The sequence below is a fragment of the Coccidioides posadasii genome, chromosome 1 (assembly GCF_018416015.2).
Source record: "Coccidioides posadasii str. Silveira chromosome 1, complete sequence".
NCBI lineage: Eukaryota > Fungi > Ascomycota > Eurotiomycetes > Onygenales > Onygenaceae > Coccidioides > Coccidioides posadasii.
This window is the reverse complement of record NC_089407.1, coordinates 7729242-7743887: the sequence shown is the minus strand read 5'-3', so window position 1 is coordinate 7743887 and position 14646 is coordinate 7729242. Positions and strand designations below refer to the sequence as shown.

Sequence of the window (14646 nt, the reverse complement as noted above, 5' to 3'; positions counted from 1 at the left end):
AAATAAAAATAAAAAAAAAATAAAAAAAAATCAACGAGGTGCGCGCATAGGCTGTTCTTGTATTATTTGCATTATATGCACATGTATGGAGTTAGGACAGCGTCCCAGCTGTCTGGAAAATCAGAATAATAGCACTGCAGGAAACCAGAAGGGTACAATAAGTATCCATGAATACACAAGAGGCTCTCCGTAAAGAAAACCACGCAGCCAAATTGGGGCTACATCTTTTGCCGGGGAAGGGGACAGGGGATCAAGGGAGCTAGTATTACCGAAAGTCGATTCTGGATAGGATGCCCCCAGTAGTTATTGATTTAGTAGGGATAAGCAAAGTAGGGGCCAGCCAGGACCAGGACAGGGGGAATTGAAAAAGAAGATGTCGCATAGGGCAGGCGTCAGATATCGATGAAGAGCAGGAAACCGGGGAGCGGATGAGCGAGACAAGGGAAATCGGATAAGGATTATGATGTTCCGGTAAGATAGAGTTACCTTTCTTCCCACGCATAGCAGACGCCGAACCCCAGCCGCATATGCGTCGAATCATATATATCCGAGATCGCACGGCAAGCGAAGTTTCGTAACCATCGCCCGGTAATCTGGTACCGACAAGTTCAAAGGAGCAAACTCAGGGACGGCTGGAAAAGGAAGTAGAAAGAAACCAAAAATGTGCATGGCATTGTGGGAGCAAATGTAAAAGACAAATCACAATTAAAAAAGCAAAAGGAACTAAAATTCTCCGCGGATGCTCCGTCGAAGGAACGGTTTCTGCAGGAGGATATATATAAAATCATCATATATATCGACAGGTCTCGCATGAGGCTTTTTTTGGGGCGCATCAGCGCATTCTTCCCACGCCGTTCATTCTCCCCTCTTATCCTCGGGGGCAGCGCTTTTCTCACAGCTGCATACATGTTCTGCAGTGTTTCTGGGGATCTGACAAGTAACAAGCCAGAGAAGAGACCCAGTGGTCCAGCCCCAAATTCTGACAAATGGATCCTGTTGGCTAAAAAAGCCGCGGGCCTAAAAAAGGCATGATTATGCTTCCCAAATTCCCTTTCACTGGTTGGAGCTAATCGGTTAGTGAGTAACAAAAAGACCCAGAAACAGGGGTAACATTCCAACCCAACCTGGCCATTATTCTTTCATCAAGAATGAGCGATTTTACACTGGAAACAGGAAGAAAAAACAAAAAACAAGTTCCTTCAACAAGTGATGGTGACCCGCATCATCATCCTTGGGAGGACGCGTTTGAGAAACTTAATTGGGTTCATTAACTACCAGATCCTCTTGAGTGGTCGAGTGTTGCCTGTGGTTGAGACTTGAGGTTTGGGCGTAGGCTCGCCTTCTTGCGGCCTGATCCGAAATCGTACTAATACATGTAAAACCATGGGGCGGTAGAAAAATAATCAGGCAGAGGAGAGGTCTATTGTGATGACCCCGTATGCAGTACACACACAGAGAATGAAGTAACTAATCGGTGTATTATTTTTGACGGCGAGATGGTGCGTGTGGATTTAGCCAGGCTATTGCTGGATAAACTGGTGTTTGTTCTCCGGGCAAATCAGAAATCGCGCCGCAGCCGCTTTACCTGTTGGGCCAACCTGATTGCTGCTGACTGTGGATGGAGCACGAGGATGAAGTTCCGTCAAGGGTTGTTTGCTAAGAAGTGGAACTTGAAGAAATCGCTGTTCGTAGGGATTGGAGGGGAAAATTGGAATGGCGTTCGATTAGGGTTTAAATAGCTTTGCTTAGTCATGCATGGGAACGGCTGGTGCGAGTGCGGATAAGAACCGGTTCGTGGCCAAAGGTCAGTGCACAAAGAGTGGACATGCCTGGGATGTGATCTCTGAAGATGAAAAGTGTGAGCGGGGCCCCCCTCCCCCCTAAAGACCGCGTAACAGCCGGGTTGGGCAAATCTCCGTTCCCTATTGCCGCGCCGGGCCTCGAAGTATTTATTACTGTGTGTACACATGCCCTGCGTAGTACGGGGTTCTCCGTCGGTAGAGAGTTTCCTGACGCATGCCTCTCAGGGATCAGTTCCAATGGCCAGTTAACTCAAACCTCACCCTCGAAGGTAGATTTGGCAACGCAGCTATGAAGTTGATGGCAACTCAATATCAAAGCCCCATTGCAAACGTCATATGATTAAAGCGTCAGGGTGTCCACCAAGTCGAGGCACAGCATCTCAACGTGAGTACGACCTCCTCTCGGACACATGTGTTTCTAAGAGATGTACAGAGTAGTCCATACCGTATGTAATTACATTTCTGTATGTATGTGCCTCAGTACGGAGTACATATGTATACGGAGTACTCCGTACATACATATTCATACAGGGTCTCCGTACTCCGTACTCTGTAAAGAGTGGACGTACCGAGTACGTACAAGCGGAACGGAGGTCTTCAATGGGCTATTTTTAATTTTGCGTCGCATTTGTAAAATGGTGCCAAGTCTGAACATCGCCAGCTGGCGATTGGCTAGTTTGGCAATTACTCAACCGAATTTCATGCTTTGTGATTTGTGCGGCGAGTTCTGGGTTGGAAAAGGATCCCTATCCCTGAGGAATGACGAGCACTCACTCTTCAAAAGCCGGAAAGAGTTGAACATTGCATCTACAGTCCGTGAAGAGTTGAAACCGGATGGAGAAGGAGTACATAATGTAAGAGCACCTCATAAATATATGAATGGACTCATGCAAAAATGTCTTCCTTCACCTCAAGCTCAGCGCAAGTCAAGGCTTTTCTATCCAGGACTGCAAAAATGAGTGGGTTATCCGTCTCGAAAAACTGGTTGATGAGGGCTGTGCCGCCAGGAAATCGCCACGAGGACCCGTACGTTTGGGTCGGACGCCTCTGGAGTAGTACTGTAGTAGGAGTAGACGCGGAATGTGGCCGGCCCTGGTGGCCTGATGCAACCCACAATTTGCATTATGGGTGTACATATGCCATCGGAATCGAGAATGTCATATCTCGAATGTCTCTACCGGGTACTCCGGTAACTTGTCAGATATAGGGGGAGCCCCATGTAGACTTGCACGCATGCCTTCCCTTTCACCCATGTTTAGTCTTAATTTTAGGACTTCCTGTCTTGGACTCCGGAGGCGTCCATTGTTATGCGACCTCCACCTCAGGAATATCGCTTTCCATGCTCTCTGATCAAGTTGCATATCACCGATCCATCCTCTTGTCCGCGTAACCCTTGCAGGCTTGAGACTGTGGGTTTGTTCCGACCCCACAGCCCGATGCGGCTTGTGGAGACCAGATAAGGGAGTTCAAATGCGCAAATTTGCCTAGGCCAGAGCCCCTCAACGCTGAGAGCATCGCGCATTGTAGGTCTGTTGCCCAGTTAGTACATATTCACTCCTTTACTTGCCCTCACCACCGATTATTTTCGACTGCAACAGATGGGTTAACTAGGCCGAATGGACTATTATTATGTAAAAATGAAAGTTGCAAGGAATCATTGGGCTAAGCGGTTTTTTGATAGGCGCGGAGTACTCGGTATGTGGTGCGAGGATAGGCGACCGTTGGGTCTTTTTCAGGTAGTCTGTTGCGGTGACTTAGGAGATGGTGGCCCCCACGGCGACAATGATTGTGGGCCTTGGTCACAAGCGATGTATATACGTGCGTACAGAGTAGGGTGTCGGACTTCATTCCATACATATCGTGTGCACTGCGTATGGGGTAGATCTTGTCAGTTTCATGGGCTCCTCTGCATGCGGACAGATCGCCTCTGCCCTTTAAGGGCCCCTGAGGCTTGTCGAAAGTTCCTTTGTTCCAGGTAGCGTTTATGTCAAGCGAGCAAACTACGAAACGTATGTTACTAGTTACGCCTTACCTCGATTAATAATTAAATATGTGTCTCCTAGAGGAGCTAACCACGGATTGGTAATCTGGAACTGGAAATGCTGACCAGATAAGTTCGAGAAGCGCGACTGGGAGTCGGCTGTCGTTTGCTGCCTATCAGCCAACAGAATGAAAATTCAATCGCAGTGCTTCGAGAATGCAATTACGACGGGTAGATAGAAGAGAGACCCAACAGTTTGGGAACAAGGTAGCATTCAGAACGGAGAGAAGAACGGGCTCATTGCTAATCGAACTATTTGATACAACCTAGGACTGCCGGGGTCAGGAGTGATGAAGGATTCCCTTACCTCTTTGCCATGGCCACTTTGCGCAAGGGAATGATGTCACCGGGAGGTGACCTTTTGTCATAGAATCAGAATGTACGACAGTGGAAGAGCCTGCAGAGACATATTTGGCACTTTAAAAAAAAAAAAAAAAAAGAAGAAAAAAAGAAAAAAAAAAAATTGGCTTTTCCATCACGTCACACTTACCGCAGGAGAGCAAAGAAAAGAAAAAGAAGAAAAGAGGAAATTCTTCATGGATGTCGACCACTTAAAGCGATACATTGTGGCAAAAGCGAAGGATCCCTGTCGAGACGATTACCTGAAACCAGTTGGATTTCCTTGAAGAACCGCGAGCTTCAAATCAGATCAAAAGTTATGTGTTGGAAAGGCACGGGTTTGCAGGCTGCAAGAAATTACAGGGAAGATGCAAGGTGAGTTAACTTCCAAATGCTGCTGAATGCATCGGAAATATCGGCGATCTGGAAGAAGGGGCTGGTAAGGAAATGCGCGGGCCAGGCCTACCCGTGGCCGCGAGAAGATTGCGCTGTGGACGGAAATTGAACTAGTTAAACAAGTGTCAGCAGGGAAGAGGGGATAGTTTAATGAACGCGAATTAACTTAAAAAAAAAAAAGGCCAGCCGAGAGGATTTGCGGGCTGGGCTCGTCGGACGAAAAAGAGGAATGGCCAGGGATAGTGGGACTGGAGGCAGAAACACTGCCAGAAATGATTCTCTTTGACGCAGTGCAACCCGGTTTCAGCATCTGTGCTCCGATATCCATATGAAAACCGCCCGCGAGGCAGAGGAAGCGCCTCGCCCCCTCGCTACGTTGAGCCGCTGGAGAAGACACGTCGAAGAGCCAACGTGAGGAGAGGTGCAAAGACGGGCTGTGATAGGCCGGATATTCCCTGCAGATAGCTCGTGCCGCTTGCTGGGGCGAACCGTGGTGCCGGGACCGTCGGGCCAGTCAAGATGGCCGCTACGCCAACCCCAAGTGGATACCACGGCGAAGGTTACGTTGCGCTGTTTCAAAGGCGCGCCGGGGGGCTTGAGGAGAGAGAGCAACGACGCTAGGGGAGCAACTTAGGTTGAGGGCCCGTCTGCCGCGCGACTAGTAGCCTGAAGAAACCCTTGAGCTTTCTCGTTGGTGGTGGTGGGGGTCTGCTCCTGTGGCTCGTGAGGCGAGATGGCCGGAGAATCACAGACGGAATCGAAGTCCGCTAGAAGGAAGTGATATTCGCTATCTAAAGTTTCCAGATGGCTTGCGGTCGATCGTTGCGATGCACCGTGGAAATATCGCTTCACTTTCGATCGCTGCCATATTACCTGCTCGAGATGCCTGTCAACGGCTGTCGAGACCGGGAGTGCTCCTGGGCACTCTGACTGGTGCGCGTCGTCGTGCGGCGCACGTACACAGGTAACTTTACAGAAAGCATACCCATGCCGTATTGTATAGCTAGATGTCCTGTACGGAACTCCGTACATACATACGGTTACCGCCCTCAGTCATGAACGTTACCTGGCGGGAATTCTGGCTTGTGCCACAATGTGCAAAATCCTGGGGAGCCCGCAGCGCAGAATGGTCATGTGACTTTTCCCGGGGCCTTTCATTGGCAGATCAACGCTCCCTGGGCGGCTGTTGCCCCATTCAGATTTCTCTCTTTGTTTACCTGCATAAGCTAGGTTGCCTTCTTCCTGTTGCTGGTCGTCGAACGGCAAGGCCGCCGACGAATTCGGTGCAGTGCATCTGTACGGCGTATTTCTGGCTTGGCAGGGTCTGTCTGTAAGTTACAGACACCATGTCCCAAAAACAAACGCGTGCAGCCTCTGTAAGAAATGTGGTAATGACATACAGAGTACGATTATCATCACCGCCGTTGTGATCATCTCATCCGCGGCTGAAACAAGCGACGGCTGAGGGTCACGTATCATCCTGCCATTGATGCTGCGCCGCAAACATGTCTTGTCTTGCATTTCATGACTCGCGGAAGAGGAAGATGCCGCGAGAAGGAAAACGAGTGGGAGAGGCACTCCTTCTGCTGAGCACGCTGCACTCGCCGTCTAAGCACTGACCAGCGATCATCCGGTCTCCGAGTCTTCTACATGCACTCTTCGCCTCGAGCATCAATCAATCATCTCCTCCGGAGCTACACACCAAGACATCTAGTCTGCGGCTGTCCCCGAAACCTAACCCAATAGGCCAAGGGTGTGCATTCCGTCACGCTTCTCCTCTCCGTTTGACTCCCACCCACCCTTTCAGTGCCTCTCAATACGTGGCCGTTTATCGACAAGGGCCAAGCAATTCAAGGGTGGATGCCGCACCGGGGAGTCCATGCAAATCGAATTTAGATGGCACATCCACAGCGCCATACAGCCCCTGCCTTTTGCCCTGCCAAGTCTGTTTGCCGTCGTGAGTGAAGAATGTCAACGCGCCTGTCGTCCAATCCCCGCTATCTCAGCCCCAGCAAGCGCTCTTCCTTTTCCAGAACGCATCTCTCCACTCTGACTCGTTCTTCAGGACTGGCGGTCGAGATGCGTCTCGTATCTTAGCTCCGCATGCAGATCAAGGATTTGTCAAATAAATGCACTTATATATGTGCTTCATGCAGCTTCCGTGGAAAAACTAGTCATCTACTTGCTGGTTCTGGACTCTGATGGAGTGGATCAAAAATTTGCGATTCACGTCTCCCGTGAAGGAAGCGATCCGTCCAAAATGCTCACCTTTCTTCTCCAGTTCGCCCCGTTAGGTCCCGCTCGGACTACGGAAGTCTCATGGGGATACCCGGACCGTTCGAACTCACTGATATCACGTAGACTTTCTTTATTGGTCGATTTCTTCCATCTCTTTTCCTTGTCCAAGAATTTTCCCTGATCCTGTTTGCCGCTTCTTTTCTCCCTCATCGCGCCGCAAATTCCGCAGACTTTCCATGGTCCTGTTTCCTTGTGAAAACAGACAAGGAATATTCCTTTTTCCTCCCTCGCTAGTCGATCTACCATTTCCTCCGTATCGTGCATGGAATCGAAAAGTCCATGGTTATCGAGCGGCGACGCATTCCTCACTTGTCTGTGTCATGTGTCCTCACTCCATCAAATCCACTGGATCACAGTCTTCCATGGCAGACGCACCAGTCCCTGTGCTCCTGCAAGGAGGCCTTACCATAGACTCCGTACCTCCTCCTCCCCCCAATTGTTTCCTATTTTCGGAGAGATCGTAAATCGTTTCGGCAACTCATTCCACTCAAGTCCTCCTTTTGAAGGTCAAAACTTGGCGCGCTCTTAGGATTCGTCCGGATCTCATGCCTCTCCTGAACATGCGGGTCTCTTCAGATTTATGCAAGAGCCTCAAGGACTAAATTGCTCCACCGTTGATGTTGGACTCCGTGTCGTTCGAAAACGACTGTTCACCTTCCAGGATCTTATGAGCTCTTCGCCTCCTCTGTGAAATCTATTTCTCGGTATAGGTTCGCCCCCAATGATCTGACCACCGTTCATCCAGGGATTATGACTGGTATCTCGACTAGTCGACGTGCAGCGATGTATCCTGTCCCACCTCGGGCGTTCTGAGTTGCACAGCGAGGAGTTAATAAGTGGCCGAGCCGCCAAATCTATTCCCATTGGATCAACCGAGCGCGCATCCATCAGGTTGGAGTGTCGACAAACTATCTCACTCGTACTATTCCTCTCTCAATCCTTACCTAGTATGGTACTTAATTACATACATTAGAAAAAGAAATCCCGGCTGATTTCCGGAGGAAATGAGTGGTGTGTTTTTAATGGAATATCATACGGGATGTCCTTCCCGCTTTCTATGTGGCTTTTTCACCCCCCTTGAAGTTGGATTCCGACCGAGTGGGTTAAATTGATATGTCAAAGAACCTGACCAACGGCATCAACTTGCTGAAATATCGGGCTCCATGTCCAGCCGCGCTCTCAACGGAACCAGGGCGTCTGATTACCAAATTATTACCAAGGCAAATTCGGTTGAAACCTGAGCTCAAAATGTGACCCCGTAGTTAGTAGGTCTTCCAAATGGTCAAGGGAGCTATAATAAAGCACTGATGGCGAGTTGAACATACCTAACTGCGTGATGAGACTGGGCCCGGGAAAGTTGGAAAACCTGCAGGGCAAGGATAAACCAAGCTCGAAGGTCTCCAGAGGTATCCAACCAAAGTACGGAGTAGGTGGTAAAGAGTTTAGAGCCGAGGCGTTTCGTGGCTGGGCGAATCTTGCGAAGCACGATGACCGGGTTTATCAGGAATCGACGCCATCGCCGTCGGAATATTACCTGGTGGCACTCCTTGCTCGGGCTGCTGAAACGTTACCCTCCTGCTGGGATGGCCCCCATATGTATGTACAGTATATGTGCTCTATGTACGTGCGGAGGGGCAGCATGACCAGGTAGAAAAATCGGAGACAACGCACAGGTGCAGTTAGAGCCAGTGAGAGGTTAGGAAGTTCAAGGCGACCATCTCTCCCGACAATTTGTACATCCCAGTCGAACTCGGCGACGGGCGCTTCGAGCAAGTCGCGTTGGTTTATGGCAGAACGATGATACGTATGTACGTACATACTAAACGGCTAGAAGAAACGTACTACTGACCCTTGTTTGTTAATGTTGGGAAGAGACTAGTCGATCAGCTGCAACGCCCGATAAGTGGAAAGATGGAAAAACGAAGGTGGTGGTTGTGTGGAAAAGGGATGCGTGATTTGATATTGGGCGACGCCCGGGCAAAGTGTTGGTTTCCCCCCCCTCATGGGCCCCTCATCCCCTACTATTGCGGCGAGGCAAAGGTCATCTGGAGAAATTCAGATCTTAAAGAACAGAGATAATAATAATTAATTCATGTGAAGCTAATAACAACAGCCAGCAAATGTGTTAAGGAGAAAACAGAAAACTCAAAGCTTGCAAATTCTATGATATTTCAAGCAATTTGCGAATTCCAGATGCTAGCCAGTTCAAACACCATTGTCTCTCTATCGCCTGTCCACAAAGCAAAAATCATCCTCAAAATAGCAATTTGTTTTCCTGGTCCCAGATCGACAATTTGGATAACCTTAAGAATACTGAAAGGGAGATGAAATCGTTGAAAACATGACAACCGTCCTTCATAATGAGACTTATCATCGATCGTCCATTGCCGAGCGAGCCCTCAAGAGCCCAGCTCTCAAGCAGTCGAGAGAACAGCCTTAATCCCAGTGGATTCCTCTTGCGACTTCGCAACTAAAATTTTTCAAACGCCGTCGAGAAGTTAGCCTAGGAAAGCGAGAAGACAACAGGATGTATCTTCAGGAAGGAAACCTTGGTGAGGGACTCACGGGTCAACACCAAACTGCACATTTGCTTGCTGCCAGTCATCCTGGCGGATTAGATAGGAGCGCAGGCGGACAGCATTTTCAATAGAGGAGAGACGGAATGTGACAGCTCGAACTCTCTACATGTCCCATTAGCAAGTTCCTTTGAAGAGACGCACCAAGGGCTGGATATCAAGACGAATGAGGGTAAAACCACTAGAAACAACCAAATATAACTCACGCTTGAAGCATCAAACACATCAATGACCTTTTCCAATTTGAAATTCAGTCTCTCGGGGAGATCCGCCAGCTCCTTCATGTTCAGAGCCAAATCGGCACCGACAGCACGTACGACACGCGTAGCCCCCAAGCGCAAGGATTCCCTAAGGCGGGAGCTAACAATGTCCACCTCCTTATGCCAGTCCACAAAAATTATGGCCTTGCGGCCACTCACGTTGACCTCGATTCCATTCGGATACTTGTCATAGTACCTCTGGCAAGCTGCAGGATCACAGAAAAGAACATGTGCAGACTTTGACTGCGGGAAATATCTTACGGATTCGATACGACCGCCATGAATGAGTGAAAAGACCTTGCTTGGGGATGCGAAGGATTCTGGGATTGGAGACAGGATAACCCGTCGAAGCTCAACACCTAGGTGAACAAGTCATATTAGAACAGTAACTATTGACTGATAACTTTTTTGAAACATAGATTCTTACGTGGTCTTGATCTTGGTGACGGAGTTGCCCCACTGCTGGAGAAGCTAAGGTGCTCACGGTCTTCTTTACCTGTCGTCGGACCTTTCGAAGATGTAACGGAGGCTGGGGAGTTAGTTGAGGTGAGGAGCGTTTTGTTAACTGAAGTTGGGCTTTGGCTTGCAACATCAGATTTATGCTCTGGAGACTTTTGAAGCTGAATCTCCAAAGGAGCTTCTGGTTTACTTGCAGAAACCACTGAAAACGCGTCAGGACATGCCATCGAAGAGACATAGTCGGGAAGACACTTACTATTTCCAACGAATTCAGATGCGCCTTTGGCAGCTTGGGTGGAGCGACCTCGAACTGCAGCCATGAAGGCCGATGTGTTGTTGAGATTGGCAACGTTCGTAGACACCACTTTTTTCACAGTCTGTTCATCCTTACTGATGGCTGGGGTTTTGTTCACAGGCTTGCTTTCCTTTCGAACAGGAGTTTTCCCTGTAGGGATGATGGCCCATCGGCTAGCCTCAAGGCCGGGGCGCGGGGAGTCTTTGCTAAGTTCATCGAATGCGTCAAAAAGTACCTGAGCCACATGTGCCGCGTCCTTCTCTGTTGCCTTTGACTCAGGGGTGTCCAGAATCGGAGCAACCGTGTGTGCTGGAGCCATGATCTTCGCGTTCTTAGCGGGCAGTTTGCTGTTCGCATGGGAGGGGGTATCGTTTGATGGAGGAGAGCTCTTGGAAAAAACTTTCTTCTTGCTTCTGCCCCGCGAGCGACTCTTCTTGCGTTGCCTGTTTTTGGTTCGATCTTTTTCGTCTGCGGAGGGAGAAGAGGGCTCCGATGCACCGGGAGCCCAACGACTCGCTTCCAGGCCTCGTGATCCTCCAGTCTTCCCAACCTCGTCGAAGGCTTCGAAGAGGATACGCCCGACCTTGGACGCCTCAGATTCCCTGTCCTTCTTCGCGCCAGGGTAGATCTTGTCAAGCTCTTCCTCTGTCAAGGAAGAGGAAGACTTGCTGCTCTGCGGTGTGGCAGATGCAGGCGAAGTGGTCGGTACTTGGCCCCCTGGGGCTCTTCCGGGGCTTGCTGCACCCTTTGCCCTTTTGGCCTGGGAGGCCTCTCCATGCTTCCGCGAAGCCGGGCCAACGGACTTCTTCGGTCCAACGACCGCTTCAATCCCTTTCGTTGGTTCGGTCTCAATCGCTTGCAGCGGGGACCGTGCGGTCTGAAGATTGTTATTAGCATTGGTGGTCTTTCGGAACAAGCAGGATAAACATGAGACTGAGACGACAAGCATAGAACCAACCTTCTTCTTTTTCTTTTTGGGAGATGCCCTCTGCCGCTGAGGGGATTTGGAGGACCCCTGGCTCTCAGGAGAAGAGTTCACGACTGCCTTCCCCTTCTTATTGGGAGGAGTCCGTGGCTGGCCTCCATTCTGTGAACGAGATGGAGAAGGAGAGGTAGCACACGAGGGGGAAGGGGTTTTCTTTGCCTGCGCCATGATGAAATGGGGGGGTAACTGAGTCTTAATTGTTTACGGATGATCAAACTGGTGCGCCAACAAGAATGCACTCAAGGTGAACAGCGATAACGGAAAAGTGATAGTGGATTTGGTTCAAGGGAACTGAAGAACAAGGTGAGTCATAAATCAAAATATGTGGATGAGGAGGAGAATGAGAAAGGAAAGGAGATGTGAGCGAAAGGAAGAAGAGATTTAAGTATCCTTGCAACAGCTGTGACCAGCCTTACAAAAAGTGAGCAGCTGAAATGGGTTCTAGAGTGACTGGAACCAAGAGAGAAAAATTTTTTTTTTGTTCAAATAGGCACCAAGAGTAGAAAAGACTCACTTATTATGGAGATATCCGTGCAGTCAACACCAGATGGTGGCTGGGCGTGAAACAATGAATTCACGCCCTTTTTGTTCGATAGGCTGTACTGGCTATCATGAAGAGGAGATGACACAAGTTTACAATTGTGAATGTTGTGAATGTACGCCGGAAGCATCTGGAATGTAGGATCTGAACAGCAAGTGTATTGTATAACCTCAATTATGTGTATCACACACACCCGGCGCAGTCTATATCACTTTCAAATAGCAGACATTGAAATATATATATCAAAAAGACAAAAAAATTGGCCATATATCAAAAGAATATGCCCCTGAACAAGCTCCAGTCACTGGCCCCACCTCTTCCGCAGAGGTAGGAGCCCTCAAGGAAACGTCAAAAGGTGCTGTGATGGTATCACCGTACGTAGACAGCCAGACTCCATAGAAACCCAGGACGCCAAAACCTCTAACCAGAGAATCCCGGTGTTATTAAAACAGAAAAATCGTAAGAATCACTTTACTCGGGTGGAACTGGGAGCATCTCCCAGTTCTTGTGGCCCTTTTTTGGGTTGGGTATCATCACCTGCAAAGCACGGCGTCCACAAAATCCGCCAGTGCCTGCAATTCGAGTCACTGTCTCGTAAGATCCCTTCTCAGGGGACCAAACGGTCTGTTCAACTCGTTGGCCTGCTCGCTCTTCTCGTCGCGGGTTGTACCACGGCATGCCAACGAGATGGTTCAGGATGTTATGAGGCAGCGAATAAAGCCGTTCGAATCTCCTCGTGAGACCAAGCCAGGAGAGTGTGGATGTATCATAAGCCACTCGAATGTAAGGGTTCATATAAATTCCCGTGTCAATAGGTTCTTTGGAATTGTGAGGTGGAATCTGAATATCAGCATTGATCAGACAGCATTCCGACGCATCCCAGTATTGGTCTGGCTCCGCTCTGAAGCGAGCGGGGTGAAATGCTCGTGGCGTAAGCGACTGGTGGTGCCGCCTATCGCCGTGTGAGGTCTCTAGCGATGCCGAGGCCTGGAAAAGAGAGGCGTCAAAGGCAACTATACCACCCCAACAGCTTCTGACTCGGACAGCATCGCGCTGGTGTAGAACGTCGCGCCGACTCTGGCCTTGTCCAGCGTTTGAGAACCAAGGATAGAAGGGAATGCCGGTCGAGTATCCTTCGAGATCTCGGGCGGCAAATGTGTCATAAAACTTAAAGGCGTTGATAAAGTCCACAGCGCACGCAGCGCGATACTGCGACTTCCCGTCCTTATCTACGTTAGTCGCGAAAAGTAGTTGAACGGCATCTATGGGGTCGAAAAAGACATCATTGATGTATAACAGCTTGTCGAATCTCTCTCGATCGGGGTCGTCGAGGGGTTGAAGGGCACGGTTGCGCACTTCGGAGAGAAAGGCGATCCGCTTTAGGCGTTCCGAGCCGCCTGGCAGCGTGACACGCGGTATATTCTTGAGGTCCAGGTGCGGTTCATACACCATCGATCGGTTGCACGGAACCTTCTGCTCAAGATCCTGGAGGGCGGCCGCTGATACATCACCAGTATCATTTTCAAAAACACTCAAGTAGGTGTTATCCGGCCCCAGAAGCTCGATCAGATCAAGGACGTTCCTGCCCCATTGTCCGCGAGCAAGGCTACCATCCCGATCATATATGCTCGCCGCTATGAAAACCTTTTCGTTGCGTGGATTGCCCCTGCCGGGCTCGTTCGAGTCTCGAATTGCCTGTCGAAGAGCATCGTAATGGGCTGGTCTGTGTGTGTAGGAAGGACTGATGATCGCGGTGAGCAGGACGAGAACAGCTACGATGCCGCTGAGAATGTAGGCGACGAAGAACAAGCGACGACACGCGCTGGGGCGACACGAGCAAGACGGCCTTGTGGAGCCCTTCCAGGCAGGTCGACTTGAGCGATTCCGGAGGAGAAAGCGGCGAGGGGGACGGATGGCGGGAGGAAGAGATGCCCAGAGGCGCTGGAGGAGAGACAGACTCTGTTTGGGATAGCTCGGGGTGGCTAGGGCGCGGGATTCGGGGTCCGCCTCGTCGAGGTCGAAGCTGTCCCGCGAATCGAAGGACGAGCGAGAGACCAGCTCGTACTCATCTGGATGAAGTAGTCTCGGAGGCATCACAGCGTGGAGGGAATTCCGGGATCCTCTGCCAAGCCTGGAGGAAAGGGGACGCTGAGCATCTTCCTGAGCAGCAGCCCTGTTGTGCGTGTGTGTGGAGGAATGTTCCGGGGGGTGTGTCGTTTCTGTGACGCGTTGACAACAAGCTTTATTGGGGGGCGTTCGTCTTCCAAGGGCTCTCGGGAGGCGCGGAGACGCCCGGCCGGGGTCGCCTACGATTGGCGGGGGGTTCTGCCTGAGCTTTTCGTCACAACGGGAAACCCTGCAGCGTGACCACGCGAAAAGAGTCACCCTGTCTGTCGCCGTGACCTTACTGTATCTCCCTCGTTCTTCAGAGTTCCCTTCCCCCCTGGCGGTCTGTACAAGACTTGTCTGGTCGCCATCCTTCGCCGGCCGCTGAGGACTCCTTCGCCCGGTGCCCGCGGGTTCCGCCGGTGGCTGAAACGGTGAGCAATGATGAGTAAACATGATTGCGGGCCCGGCGCTGTGATTGGCCAGCCAAGCGGCGTCACGAGCGCTTTCCGTGTTCAGCAACTGCGCTAACCGTTTTGCCTTCCGAT

General features: G+C 50.3%; 4 protein-coding genes across 4 annotated transcripts; 1 reads left to right on the top strand and 3 right to left on the bottom strand.

The window, feature by feature from the left end:
• Positions 1-3014: 3014 nt before the first annotated feature.
• On the bottom strand, positions 3015-5567 carry D8B26_002343 (uncharacterized protein; the record flags this gene model as incomplete). The annotated part of the gene is given in 2 exon segments (XM_066123802.1): positions 3015-5546; positions 5564-5567. The coding sequence occupies 2 exon segments, from the start codon at positions 5565-5567 to the stop codon at positions 5209-5211; spliced, it is 342 nt and encodes a 113-aa protein (XP_065979877.1). The 3' UTR covers positions 3015-5208.
• Positions 5568-8212: 2645 nt separating this feature from the next.
• On the top strand, positions 8213-8831 carry D8B26_002342 (uncharacterized protein; the record flags this gene model as incomplete). Its single annotated transcript, XM_066123801.1, has 3 exons — positions 8213-8472; positions 8577-8680; positions 8749-8831. 3 exons carry the CDS (start codon positions 8213-8215, stop codon positions 8829-8831), a joined length of 447 nt encoding a protein of 148 aa, XP_065979876.1.
• A 481-nt stretch (positions 8832-9312) lies between these two features.
• D8B26_002341 (uncharacterized protein) lies at positions 9313-11619 on the bottom strand (the record flags this gene model as incomplete). Its single annotated transcript, XM_066123800.1, has 6 exons — positions 9313-9346; positions 9442-9557; positions 9659-10071; positions 10140-10373; positions 10428-11343; positions 11425-11619. 6 exons carry the CDS (start codon positions 11617-11619, stop codon positions 9313-9315), a joined length of 1908 nt encoding a protein of 635 aa, XP_065979875.1.
• A 505-nt stretch (positions 11620-12124) lies between these two features.
• D8B26_002340 (uncharacterized protein) lies at positions 12125-14219 on the bottom strand. Its single transcript, XM_003066251.2, has one exon. The coding sequence runs from the start codon at positions 14084-14086 to the stop codon at positions 12464-12466; it is 1623 nt and encodes a 540-aa protein (XP_003066297.2). The 5' UTR covers positions 14087-14219; the 3' UTR covers positions 12125-12463.
• Between the last annotated feature and the right edge of the window lie 427 nt (positions 14220-14646).

What these genes read in the sequence shown, in the direction of transcription:
- D8B26_002340 (XM_003066251.2), bottom strand. Translation starts at nt 14,086, where the DNA reads ATGCCTCCGAGACTACTTCATCCAGATGAGTACGAGCTGGTCTCTCGC.